The following is a 13,317-nucleotide window of genomic DNA, read 5'->3' as shown; positions in this document are numbered from 1 at the left end:
TCATGTGTGTGTGGTGCAGGGAGCCATATTCAGTATCTTGTAATAACCTGTAATAAAACGAAATCAGAAAAATAATTACGTGTAGATATATATAACTGAATCACCTGAAAACTAATACAACGTTGTAAGTCAGCTTGAAATAAAAAAAAAGATTGACAAGCTTAATGTTGGGTTCCTGCAAACCTTTAATTTGTAAAAATCACAATATCTGTGAAGTGAAATAATGTGAAGCACAATAAAATCAGCTGTGCTTTTAATACATAGTATATAAAATAAAACCTACAATTTGTATCCTGTATCCCCCTTTCAGTTACATTTCTGTGAAATTGCAATTTTAAGTGTGCTATATATCTTCCCAAGACATCTTTTTAAGTATCCTGTTTGTATATATCAAAAAATACTATACAGATAGGGTTTTTATTCTGACTAATTCTGTTATTTGCTTATGTCACTAATATTATAGATGTCTTTCCATGATAGTTTATATAGATTTTCCTCATTTTTTTCTTACCTCAAAAATTACACTACATTCTCTCTTTGATTGAATATAGTGTACTTTAACCTCTCTTTTGTAAATGGAATATGCAGTTCTTCTTTATTCTTTCCCATCATGAATTTATCCTTAGGGTAAATTTTTTGAGATGGAATTGTGGAATAAATGTGCAAGCTTATTTTAAATGGGGTGAGTATCATCTGATAGACGTTTGAAAGGCTACGGCTGCTTAATTCTTAAACTAGATTTGTGTGCGTCTGCACACATGCAGTGTGAATTTCGTGTTTATGTTATTATTTATGTAAGGGGAAGTGAGCGTTTTAAAGCAGGAATGCTAACCTTTCGTCTCCATGTAGTATGCGAAGTGCTTCGAATTGTGTGTGAAGCATATTAACAGCTCTCTAAATTCTGTAATTGTTTGCTTAATTTCCTTCTTTCATATTTTGAAAATTGAAACTTCTTACTAATTTTTTTCACATACCCTTATTTTGAAAACTGCCAGCATCTGGACCTAAGATGCTGTTAGTGTGTTCTGTGTTACATGGAATTCATTCTCAAATCTCTATCTTTAATTGTCCCAGTCACTGTTTTTTAAATAGTTATTATTCTTAAAGGTTATATGTGCAGTACAAAGTGTGTTTTGATTGGCTTATCTTCCTTCACTGGCATTTCCTTAACAGATTGTCAGTTACCACTTTTTCCTGTTTTTTGTTAGTACGTCCAGTTAATAAAAATGATTAACTTAGGAGCTTTCATTGAAACTTGAAAATAGTAATGAAAATGAGACTATGTCTGTACCTCTTGTAAACTACAATGAACTGGATTGCCGTTTAAATATAAAGTGTTCATGTACGCATCCTTGGAGAAGTAAATCTTTGTAATAACTTTGAAGCTATTTGAAACGGAAAAGTGTAAGTAAAATCTGTGGTGACTGTCCCTTGTCTCCTATGCATTTGATGCTATAAATCATGGGCAAAGACTGTTCCCATTCAAGCTTTAGCAATATTTTTCAACAAAGTATGAAATAGTATGTTAAATAGTATGTTAATAGTATGTTAAACAAGTTCCTCCAGAATAATTTAATCAGTGAACTTGGTTAGTTATGTCATGAAATGCAGAAGAAAAGCATAGAGGCATCTCTCATAGTTATCCCCCCTGCCTCAGCAACAGGTACAAGTCACATCATTCCTATGAAATTTCTAAAATCAGTCACAAAGAATGGAAAGATTTTCTGTGAGAAAGCTGAGTAATCTGTTGGCAGAATTTCTTCATCAATGCACCTATTAAAGTAAAAGCAAAACAGCTGTCTGGGGAGGCCTTACAAATAGCTGTGAAAAGAAGAGAAGCGGAAAAACAAAGGAGAAAAGGAAAGATATAAACATCTGAATGCAGAGTTCCAAAGAATAGCAAGAAGAGATAAGAAAGCCTTCTTCAGCGATCAGTGCAAAGAAATAGAGGAAAACAACAGAATGGGAAAGACTAGAGATCTCTTCAAGAAAATTAGAGATACCAAGGGAACATTTCATGCAAAGATGGGCTCGATAAAGGACAGAAATGGTAGGGACTAACAGAAGCAGAAGATATCAAGAAGAGGTGGCAAGAATACACAGAAGACGTGTACAAAAAAGATCTTCACGACCCAGATAATCACGATGGTGTGATCACTGACCTAGAGCCAGACATCCTGGAATGTGAAGTCAAGTGGGCCTTAGAAAGCATCACTACGAACAAAGCTAGTGGAGGTGATGGAACTCCAGTGGAGCTGTTTCAAATCCTGAAAGATGATGCTGTGAAAGTGCTGCACTCAATATGCCAGCAAATTTGGAAAACTCAGCAGTGGCCACAGGACTGGAAAAGCTCAGTTTTCATTCCAATCCCAAAGGAAGGCAATGCCAAAGAATGCTCAAACTACCGCACAATTGCACTCATCTCACTTGCTAGTAAAGTAATGCTCAAAATTCTCCAAGCCAGGCTTCAGCAGTACGTGAACCGTGAAGTTCCAGATGTTCAAGCTGGTTTTAGAAAAGGCAGAGGAACCAGAGATCAAATTGCCAACATCCGCTGGATCATGGAAAAAGAAAGAGAGTTCCAGAAAAACATCCGTTTCTGCTTTATTGACTGTGCCAAAGCCTTTGACTGTGTGGATCACAATAAACTGTGGGAAATTCTGAAAGAGATGGGAATACCAGACCACCTGACCTGCCTCTTGAGAAATCTGTATGCAGGTCAGGAAGCAACAGTTAGAACTGGACATGTAACAACAGACTGGTTCCAAATAGGAAAAGGAGTACGTCAAGGCTGTATATTGTCACCGTGCTTATTTAACGTATATGCAGAGTACATTATGAGAAACGCTGGACTGGAAGAAACACAAGCTGGAATCAAGATTGCCGGGAGAAATATCAATAACCTCAGATATGCAGAAGACACCACCCTTATGGCAGAAAGTGAAGAGGAACTAAAAAGCCTCTTGATGAAAGTGAAAGTGGAGAGTGAAAAAGTTGGCTTAAAGCTCAACATTCAGAAAATGAAGATCATGGCATCCGGTCCCATCATTTCATGGGAAATAGATGGGGAAACAGTAGAAACAGTGTCAGGCTTTATTTTTCTGGGCTCCAAAGTCACTGCAGATGATGACTGCAGCCATGAAATTAAAAGACGCTTACTCCTTGGAAGGAAGGTTATGACCAACCTAGATAGCATATTCAAAAGCAGAGACATCACTTTGCCAACAAATGTCCGTCTAGTCAAGGCTGTGGTTTTTCCAGTGGTCATGTATGGATGTGAGAGTTGGACTGTGAAGAAGGCTGAGCGCCGAAGAATTGATGCTTTTGAACTGTGGTGTTGGAGAAGACTCTTGAGAGTCCCTTGGACTGCAAGGAGATCCAACCAGTCCATTCTGAAGGAGATCAGCCCTGGGATTTCTTTGGAAGGAATGATGCTAAAGCTGAAACTCCAGTCCTTTGGCCACCTCATGTGAAGAGTTGACTCATTGAAAAGACTCTGATGCTGGGAGGGATTGGGGGCAGGAGGAGAAGGGGACGACAGAGGATGAGATGGCCGGATGGTATCACTGACACAATGGACGTGAGTCTGAGTGAACTCTGGGAGTTGGTGATGGACAGGGAGGCCTGGCGTGCTGCGATTCATGGGGTCGCAGAGTCGGACACGACTGAGCGACTGAACTGAACTGAATGGCACAGCAGCATATATCCATGTGTGGCAGTCGTCCCGTGTTCTGCTTTGCATTCAGGTAGAGCTGCTTGTGTACAGAGTATGCATCAGCTCTTGGCATACATATTATTTAGATATGGGAAGTACTTGATTATTTTTTGTCTGTTTCAAAGAGTAATTCCAAGGTAAAGGAAAATAAATTCTTTGTTTTATTAATACCCATTTTGAGAGGAATGGTAGAGTCTCAGTATGTATAGAACACCAGCTTTGTGTGGACAGTAAGGGAGTATTACAGAATGAAAGAACTCGAGCCTGAATGTTAATTCACGTACTTGTTTTGCAGTGTTGACAACTGGCTCTAGTGTGGAAAATATTAGTCAGAAGTTTGAATAAGATGAAATATGTCCAGCATGCACATTTTCAGCATCTTCAGTGAAAAAATCTTGGTTGTTCTTTTTTTCCTGTAGTATACTGTGTTTCGGAGAGGGCAATGGCACCCCACTCCAGTACTCTTGCCTGGAAAATCCCATGGATGGAGGAGCCTGGAAGGCTGCGGTCCGTGGGGTCGCGAAGAGTCGGACACGACTGAGCAACTTCACTTTCACTTTTCCCTTTCATGCATTGGAGAAGGAAATGGCAACCCACTCCAGTGTTCTTGCCTGGAGAATCCCGGGGATGGCAGAGCCTGGTGGGCTTTCGTCTGTGGGGTCACACTGAGTCGGACACGACTGAAGTGACTTAGCAGCATACTAGCTATGAGAGGGGAGAGTCCTCACCTAACTTTTTGAGTAGAAGGAGATAACATTTCTCGTGTTTTCATAAGTGGTACATCTCAACAACTGTATTTATTACCTCAACAGCCAGAAGTTTACACTTCAGTATACCACTGTTCAGTTCAGTTCAGTTCAGTCGCTCAGTCATGTCTGACTCCTTGTGACCCCATGAACTGCAGCATGCCAGGCCTCCCTGTCCATCACCTACTGCCGAAGTTCACCCAAACTCACATCCATCTAGTCGGTGATGCCATCCAGCCATCTCATCCTCTGTTGTCCCCTTCTCCTTCTGCCCCCAATCCCTCCCAGCATCAGGATCTTTTCCAGTGAGTCAGCTCTTCGCATCAGGTGGCTAAAGTACTGGAGTTTCAGCTTTAGCATCATTCCTTCCAAAGAAATCCCAGGACTGATCTCCTTTAGGATGGACTGGTTGGATCTCCTTGCAGTCCAAGGGACTCTCAAGAGTCTTCTCTAACACTACAGTTCAAAAGCATCAATTCTTCGGTGCTCAGCCTTCTTCACAGTCCAACTCTCACATCCATACATGACCACTGGGAAAACCATAGCCTTGACTAGATGGACCTTTGTTGGCAAAGTATTGTCTCTGCTTTTGAATATGCTGTCTAGGTTGGTCATAACCTTCCTTCCAAGGAGTAAGCGTCTTTTAATTTCATGGGTGCAATATACCACTAACTGTATATTGAAATTAAAGTAGTGTTCCCCACCTTATCTGCAGTTCACTTTCTGAGGCATCAGTTAACTGTAGTCAACCAGTCTGAAATAAATTATTCATCAGTTTTAAATTGCTCACCATTCTGAGTTGTGTGATGAAGTTGCTTCTCATCAGAGATTTAAGATAAATTCTAAAAAGATTGCACTGATTCTGAATTGCTGGATATTGTGATAAAATTAGGTCTTTTCAAACAGAGCTGTAAACCACATTAATGAACACTTTTCTAAACTCTTAAACTCTTTGGAATTGAGTTACCCGTGCCATATTTACTCACAGGGTGATACTGTTCTTGTCATTCTTTGACAGACCCCTTATCCCTCTGGACAGAATGCAGGTCCAACCACGTTGGTCTATCCTCAAGCTCCTCAGACAATGAATTCACAACCTCAAACCCGTTCTCCGGTAAGTAAGCAGAAGGTTGTTCTAGAAAATGTTCTCCACCTAAGTTTGTGTTTGTTGTAGCTTAGGTTCTTTTGGTTCATATTTTTATTTGATTTTAGAAATGTATTACAAAGACAATTGTTAAAATTATTATTACTGTTACTATTGGATAGCATTGCATTTTCAGACCTTTTCTATGGGAATTATTTAAATTTATTAAGAAAAGAACAAGTGGAGCCTTTTCCCTTTTTCTTTTTTTTTCCTTTACTTTTCTGTGTCATTCAAGTTCTAGTTACATTCAAGTTCACTTCATTTCAGCTCTTAAGTTTTTGTTTGTACTGTTCAAAATTCAGGAGACGTGTAAAGCATGATTTTGAAAATAAATTACATTTCATTAATTGGACTCTGACATTCTAGTGCCTAGGGAAGTACAACTTTTGAATCAGTATTATTAGATCAGTTCTAACTATTTGACTGTGTGGACATATGCATGACTTACACCAATGGTGTATTTATTTCTTCAGATGGTAAATAAATTGTCATAGAAGTATAAATGCTGTCATCCTCTTTGCTCATCTTTTACATGGATTGCAATAAGTATGGCAAAGACAGAGAATTTACTCAAGGTTCATCCTTCTGTTTCACACAAGTGTGCAGTGGCTTCAGCAGTCCTTTCTTTAGGATGGTGTTGCCTGCCCTGCATGATTAGTGTTTGCTAGCAGGTGCTTCTGTCACATCTCATTGTCTCTCACGCCCCTACTTGGATCTCCGCTCTGTGTTTTTCTCAGAGTACAGGGATCTTCTTTTGGTTCTCCACCTCTGCTTTTTTGCCTGTAGTACAGGAATATTTCATTGCATTAGCTTCTGTTCATTTGATTTTATGCATGAATTTAGGAATTTTGAGGTAAATGACAGAATTCCTCAAAGAGCTGTAAGGTCGCAGACTTCTCTCAGATGTGCTCTCTCTCTGGTCCTCTTCCTGCCTTCCTTTCCCTGTGGCCCTCTTCTTCAGGCCCTTTTCTTAGGCCCTGGTTCCCCGGGGGTGGAGGAGCCCTTCTAAAGAGGTGGGACTGTGGTCCTAGTTGCTCGTTTGCTTGTCTGGTTTTTTTTTGTTTGTTTACTTTTTTGCTGCAATGGTCAACAAGATGTCTGATGCAAGTTTTGTTCTGAGAGTGGTTTGGGAATGTGGACACTTGACCACTTAGAGTGGGCCTTGAGATCTCGCCAGATTACTTTAGATAGGCCCCAGTTCTAATCACTAAACATGGAACATTATGGTAAGCTGTTATTGCAAAGAATTCTATGGCCCTTTTAACCCCTCTACGCCTTGTATAATTATTGGGAAAGAAAAGAATTTACATGGTTAGAACTGGCGCAAAACCTGACTGAAGAGCTGCATCTCTAAACCAGTTTTTTTGACAGCCCAGCAGAACAGTGCCAATACATTGCACAGACAACTGGAAGAGGAGGAAGGTTTTGGAACAGACTCCCGTTTACAGGTCCTTGGCTGGAAGAGGCTGGATAAAATACTGCATTGTAAGCGATGTAACAAGCTGTACTTCTTGCAGGCAGTGGTGCCCCCGGCACGCATTATTTTTGACCACATCCGTTTATTGGCTGATGAACACAAATGCATTGATTGCATCCTCTCTGAAAGTCTAACCTGGCATGGCAGTTTTTGCCGGGCATTATGGGGAAAAGAATAACAAATTGGGTGGGTCTTCTCTATTGGGAATTAGACAGGAGTAATTTGGGGTTTAGAGGGATATCCCTTTGAGATGAATTTGATTTTAAGAGATAAATTTCTTTTTAAAAGGCTTCTTTTTCCCTCTTTCATTTTATAATTGGTTATCAAAGGGAAAACTGTCTATAGTTGTCAGCCATTTTTCTGTGGTCATAAACTATCTTCAGATACTATCCTCTATGCAATTTTTGCCATCTGCTCTGCTAGTGACCATTACCACCCCCATTACTAAAAGCCACACACATAACATTCCATTACATACCCCAAAACACGTGCAAGACTAGCAGACCCTGCACTACTCTTGCTTGTTGTTTTGGGTCCAGTTTTCTTTATTTCGTTTGTGTTGGTGCTGGGAGGGTGAAGTTGGGTTTGGAATTTGGCAGGATTGCATTTTCTTCTCACATCCCAAGTTGCCATAGTCCAGTCTCATCCATCCCACAGCTACCCCAACTGGTGAGGAGAGGTAAGCTATTGCACTCAGGAAGGGCCTCTTCCCATGGCTTTGTAGAGCAGCTAAAGCTTACTCCATTCTATTTCTGCATTAATGGGCCATTGGCAATTGCACAGTTTAGGCTTTTCTGTTCTTCCCTGGACAGCTGCCTTTGCAATCCAACTGGCTTCAAGTGGCCCCCCTCCCTCCTTGAGAAGATCTTTGTGCCTGTATTTCTGCTTGATACTTGTATATTGTTGACAGTTTTGTTTAAAAGTAAAAAAAAAGAAAAAAAATTGAAGAACTACCTACCTGTTCCATTTTCTGGTTGTATTGGAACTATGTAAACTATAATTTATTGCTTAATAGCCTCCAAAATAGTGAAATCATCAAATGCTTAATGGGGGTGGGGGACAGTTTGGCTTTTGCAATAACCTGTAACCATTGGTTATTTTTATATTCTGTGGTGCTAAGTGCCAAAGGTACATGAATAACTATTGGTCATGCCCAGTTACCAGCTGTGCACAGAAGGGTGAGTGGGTGTGAGGGAGCGTGGGTGGCGTAAACACTGGCTCTGAGTTCACAGAAGGCTGCTTTCCTTAGTATCTTCAGTCCTTACCATCTTAAAAATCCTTCCTAGAAAAAAGAAAAGTTTTTATTTTTAATATAAGCCAGCAGCAATTACAGTTTGTTCTGTTGCTTACAGTTACCTGTAGGATTAAGACTTGTCATTACAAATGAAAAACTCAATAGCCAATGGTGACTAGTGCAAAATAGACTAGGGTACTTTCCCACTAACTTTTATTTTTTTAATATTCGTGTAATTTTATAAGGTACTCCTCTTGCTCATAGGAAGTTCCTTTTTGACCGGAATATTCCAAATATATAAAGTTTCAATTTTATTGTAGAGCCTTAAAAATGGGGCCTTTCTGTGGAACAGTGATAAGACAGGTACTACTGTACTAAGGTTAATTTTTTTAACATGGCCCTTCTCTCCCATTTCCTTCAAAAGTGTCATGAAGAAACATCACACTCCCACCCTCTATGTGAATACCACATGGGTAATATTACCTATTCTTGAAACTTGATGGCCATAGTTAGAGGTATGATCTGTTTTCTTTTCATAGTTGGAAAACTGAAAATATAAAACTTCAGTTTCTTTGAAGAGAAAATGTTTTGCAAGAAAGCTAGCTGCCATTATCATCATTCTGAAAAACTACTTTACATTGGTTTTTAGCAAGTATAATGGCTGGCTAACATGCCCTGATCCTATAAGTCATGGAGAGCTCGTTAAGTTATACGGAATAATTTCAAAATGTGTTAGAACAGTGTTCATTACCTGAGCAGTAGGTAGCATTTAGCTTCTAAGGTAAATTCTTGATTAGAGCTGTCTTCAGTCATCTCCTACATTGTGGCATGTGACCTACTGCAATTTCTTGAAAAATTTTTATATTCAGTAGTGACAGTTGAGGAAATAATTCTGGTAACTTAAATTCTGAGTACAGAGAATTGTTTCTTAGTTCATCTTCAGTCTTGTTCACCCAAAGTAACAGAAGGAAGGCTCCATAGGAAATTAAACAATTCAAAGAAGATACATATTTTAGCTCCTTAAATATTTTAAATAAGACCCTGTGTGGTTTGCATTCAAAATGGCTTACTAAATATTTTAACTGTTAAAGAGAGTGGTTAACATCTCAGTAGTTAACGTGTAGGTGGCCAGTAGGTGACTCTACGTGCCTGAATAATTTCTCTTTCTTTTTAGTAAAATCCCATTGAAAGTCTGATTTTGCTCTGATGAGTTATTTGATCCTAGAGATTTTGTATTTAAAATTTTATGGGTGAAAAAGCTTTTTCTTCCATTCTAAGTTAGGGAAAGTAAGAGTTGGAATATGTATTATCCTCTTTCAAATGCTCTGTGGTTTACCTAAAAAGTGACGTTTTCTTTTGTTTTTGTTCTCAATATCAGATAGCAGCAGGTACAAGTATGCAGTCTTGTGCTGTTGTGTCTACATAGTAATTGAGATATTTGACTTCTTTGACTCTTTTTTTTTCTTCTTGAGCTTATAAGAGTACCACTTTGACTAATCATGTTAAAGGATGGTGTTCTTTACCTCTGCTTTGATATGCCTGGTATTAAACTTTACTAGTTCATCAAATTTAAATATATATAATTATTTATATATTTACACTTATATATTATAAATATATTTATTTATATGTTTATATATTTATAATATATATGATAAATTTTAATCTTTAACTCCAAGAAATGAAGATAGTGAAATTTCCATTTCATATGTGAGATACCCTGTTTAATTTAAGAAAATTTGAAATCTGTACTATTACATTCTTTATTTTCTGCTGGACATTATAATTACCTCCTGGCTGTTTCTTGTAATGGGAAAGCATTTCTCATTCCCTGCAGTTTTATCAGTTGCATAAGCATAGTTGACTTTTCATATGTTTGTCTTAATATAACCACTTAGTGTTTCAAACTTTCTTTTGTTTTATTTTAGGGTTTAAAAAAAATTCCTATCAGAGAGGCACTCTTATGTGCATAGCAGCTTAGCTGTTTCTCTCCCAGCTGATAAATGGCAAACTGTTTCTGATAGAGGTGTCAGCCTGTTGAATCTTCTCAGTACCTGTCTGTCACTGTCCTGCAGCAAAGCTTTGACTGTTTGTGTTTTTTTTCTTCCTGTGGGTTTTATTTCTTTCAGCATATTGTGTGAAGTTTCGGTTTTTGTTGTGGTGTTTCTGACTCTTTGTGCCTTTCCTTTTGTGTTTGTTTTCCCTCCTTTTCTCAGTTTGCAGCGGGGCCTCGACCTGCCCATCATCAGGTACTGTACCCTTGCCCCTTCACTATTACCCTGAACTAATAGGTGGGGGCTTTAGTAGTTTCTGACTCTTAGAATGCTGCCATTCCATGGACCCACTCAAGCTGCTCTTCAGGAGTAGCTTCAGGACTTCCCTGGCTGTCCAGTGGTTACGACTCTGCACTTGCCGTGCAGAGGGTGCAGGTTCCATCCCTGATTGGAGGACTAAGATCCTACATACCTTGTGGCTTGGCCCCAACCCCAAAAAAAGAGTAGGTTTGCTGTGATTTAATACAGTTCTCTTTATTCTTCACTGATTTCATAGCATTTTGTTATTAGCAAACCAGTTTTCTTCTTTTTACAACACAGTTTAAAAATAAAGAGTTTCTTTACTTTGCAAAAAAAATTGCCCTGAATTGATAGCCAACTTTGAAAGTATTTAGATATATTAAGCCCTTACGGATTTTGTGGATATCTGCAGTAAGTTTAAATTTAACTGAATGGAATAGGCAACATTCTAAGAGTTTTCTGTTAACTAACTTTCTGATGTAACTTGTATTGATGTGTATATAATAGTACTAGTATTTCTAAAACCACTTAATCTCAGTTACTAACGTAGACCTAATAAATTGATTAACAATAATATACATTCATTTGCTGCATAGTTATCTTTATTTTTAGCATATATAGAAAATTGATACCTTATTTAACTTTAATATTTTTAGCCTATTCTTTTTAAATGAAGTTATTATGTAAATTAAAATTTCAAAAATGTGTATGCAGACACTAGTTTATTTAGCAGGAATATACTAGAGGGAAATGGTTTGAGAGAAAGAAAAAAAAAGAGTTGCAGGGTTTTTCTCCCAAGTATTCTGAAACATTTTCTCATTCTGTGGTAGAAAGAGCCTAGGCTAATCTAAATTCTAAATCTGATAGATCTGCTGTGTAACCAGCTGAGTTAAGCAGTTTTTTTTTCTTAGCCTCGGTTTCCCTGTATGTAAAGTGGTGATAAATACCCTTTACATTAGAGATAATATATGTAAGTCATCTGACATAAAATAAGCAGCCAGTAAGTGTTAGCTATTTTTAATATTGTCATGCAACTTAGTATGGTTTGATAAAATGAAAGAAATATTAGCAGTGTTTACCTATGGTATCATATTGGATGTTACTTAATTGAAACCTTTAATTGTCTAGCAGTGATTTAATAAAAGGCTCTGCTTCTCAAAATACGATTTTCCAATCTAGATGATGTAAAAACCAGATAAATTCTGAGGTGTTAAAAAAGATATTTTGCAGGAGAACTCAGAGGTGGTTGTATGAAATGGATGGCAGTTCTTTGGATTTGATAGAGAAATAAAACTTAGGGTAGTTTTTACTTGATAGAGATAGCGTTGTTGAAGTGCTTTAAGAGCTTGGAATTTGATGTCAGCTGGACCTTGGTTTATAGCTTGGTGGTCTTGGGTAAACTGCTTACTGCTCTCAGGCTCGGTTTTCTCATCTGCAAAATAAGGAATAGTATCAGTACTCTCTTTGGACTAATGTGAAGATATGTGAAATAATACAAATAATACGATTAGTGGAGTGTTTGGCATATAGTATGAATCTGGTGGATAAGATTACTAATTATGAGAAAAGATAACCTCTTAGGTTAAAAAAGATTGATTATACATTTTTTAAAAAACAGCAAATCTACTCAAGAGCCATAGAGTCAAGGTTTACATTTTAATCAGGGATAAAGCCAGAAATTCCTGACAAGAGAGAAAGCTAAAAGATCTCTGTTGAAGACGCAGAGTAAAAAAACTACGGCCTCAGCAAAAAAGTTTCTGTGCTCCTTGGTACAAGGCTAAGTGTTTCTATTACTTGAGTTCAGTTGCAGTGGTCCTCAAATTGGGATGTTTAAGCCTTTATATATTGTCAGCTTTTGGAAAATCTAGTTTTTAAAAACTTTCTTCTGAGTCTAAAGGCTTGTGATACATTTTATCTTTTTAAAAAATTTTAACAAAGTGTCTTTTCTCTATGCCTTCAACACTTGTTTTCAACAGTACTGCTTTCATTATGCAAGCTTCTCTATGTCTTGTTTCATATCATGAGCATCTCCTTCTCCATGAAACTCTCAGGGTTTAGGTCTGAGGAGATGTCTTAATTACAGCCTTCAGCCAGTCATTCTTAAATGAGAAACAGTACCACTTCCATACAGGGTATCTGGAAATGTACGGAGGTGTTTTTTTTTCATTTTGTTTCTTAAACTGTCACTGTAGGAACTCCACTGGCATGTATTAGCCCAAAGGTTGCTAAAGGAACTGCAATATAGAGAGCAGTTTTTCGTAACTGGTTATTCTATCCAAAATGCCAGTACTGTTGAAAACAAGTGTTGAAGGCATAGAGAAAAGACACTTCTTTAGGGAAAATATTTATGTCCTGGGATATTTTTGGTTTCTTGTGATTAGGACTCAAAGTTGAATGAAGGCCCCCCATTTTTTTTTTCCCCCATCTATGGCTGTTTGCTTTGGCCAGAAAGAGTCAAATCAAGGGTTAGAGTCAGTTTTGACTAGTTAGAATTAGTGAATGGATTTCTCAGTTCTCCTTTATTGCATTATTCATCAGCGGCTACCTTTCCAATCATATATCCTTTCAGTGCTTTGATCTCATTTTTTTTTTCTTTTTATGAAATAATTTGGTGCTGGATGATGTTTTGATGTTTCTAAAGTCCTGTAGTACATATATAACTTTTTATAGATGTTTAGTAACAATTGTTTCCATAAACTGTTGACTA

The 13,317-nt window shown here is 37.8% G+C and overlaps 1 protein-coding gene across 14 annotated transcripts in view; it reads left to right on the top strand.

Moving 5' to 3' along the window:
• EIF4G3 (eukaryotic translation initiation factor 4 gamma 3) overlaps nt 1-13,317 on the top strand; it is a 353,762-nt gene that overhangs the window by 166,425 nt on the left and 174,020 nt on the right. For 7 of the 14 annotated variants that reach the window (XM_070382560.1, XM_070382510.1, XM_070382529.1 and 4 more), the window contains 3 exons: nt 5,480-5,575; nt 6,977-7,090; nt 10,533-10,565. The exons of 1 other annotated variant lie outside the window; for it this stretch is intronic. In XM_070382560.1, coding sequence (XP_070238661.1) covers nt 5,480-5,575; nt 6,977-7,090; nt 10,533-10,565 — 243 coding nt within the window. The remainder of the gene's footprint in view (nt 1-5,479; nt 5,576-6,976; nt 7,091-10,532; nt 10,566-13,317) is intronic. 6 more of the 14 variants (XM_070382520.1, XM_070382577.1, XM_070382595.1 and 3 more) reach the window with 3 other exon arrangements.

Source organism: Bos mutus, chromosome 2, assembly GCF_027580195.1.
Source record: "Bos mutus isolate GX-2022 chromosome 2, NWIPB_WYAK_1.1, whole genome shotgun sequence".
Lineage (NCBI taxonomy): Eukaryota > Metazoa > Chordata > Mammalia > Artiodactyla > Bovidae > Bos > Bos mutus.
Note: the sequence above shows the minus strand (reverse complement) of the source record. Positions and strands in the feature narration are given on the sequence as shown.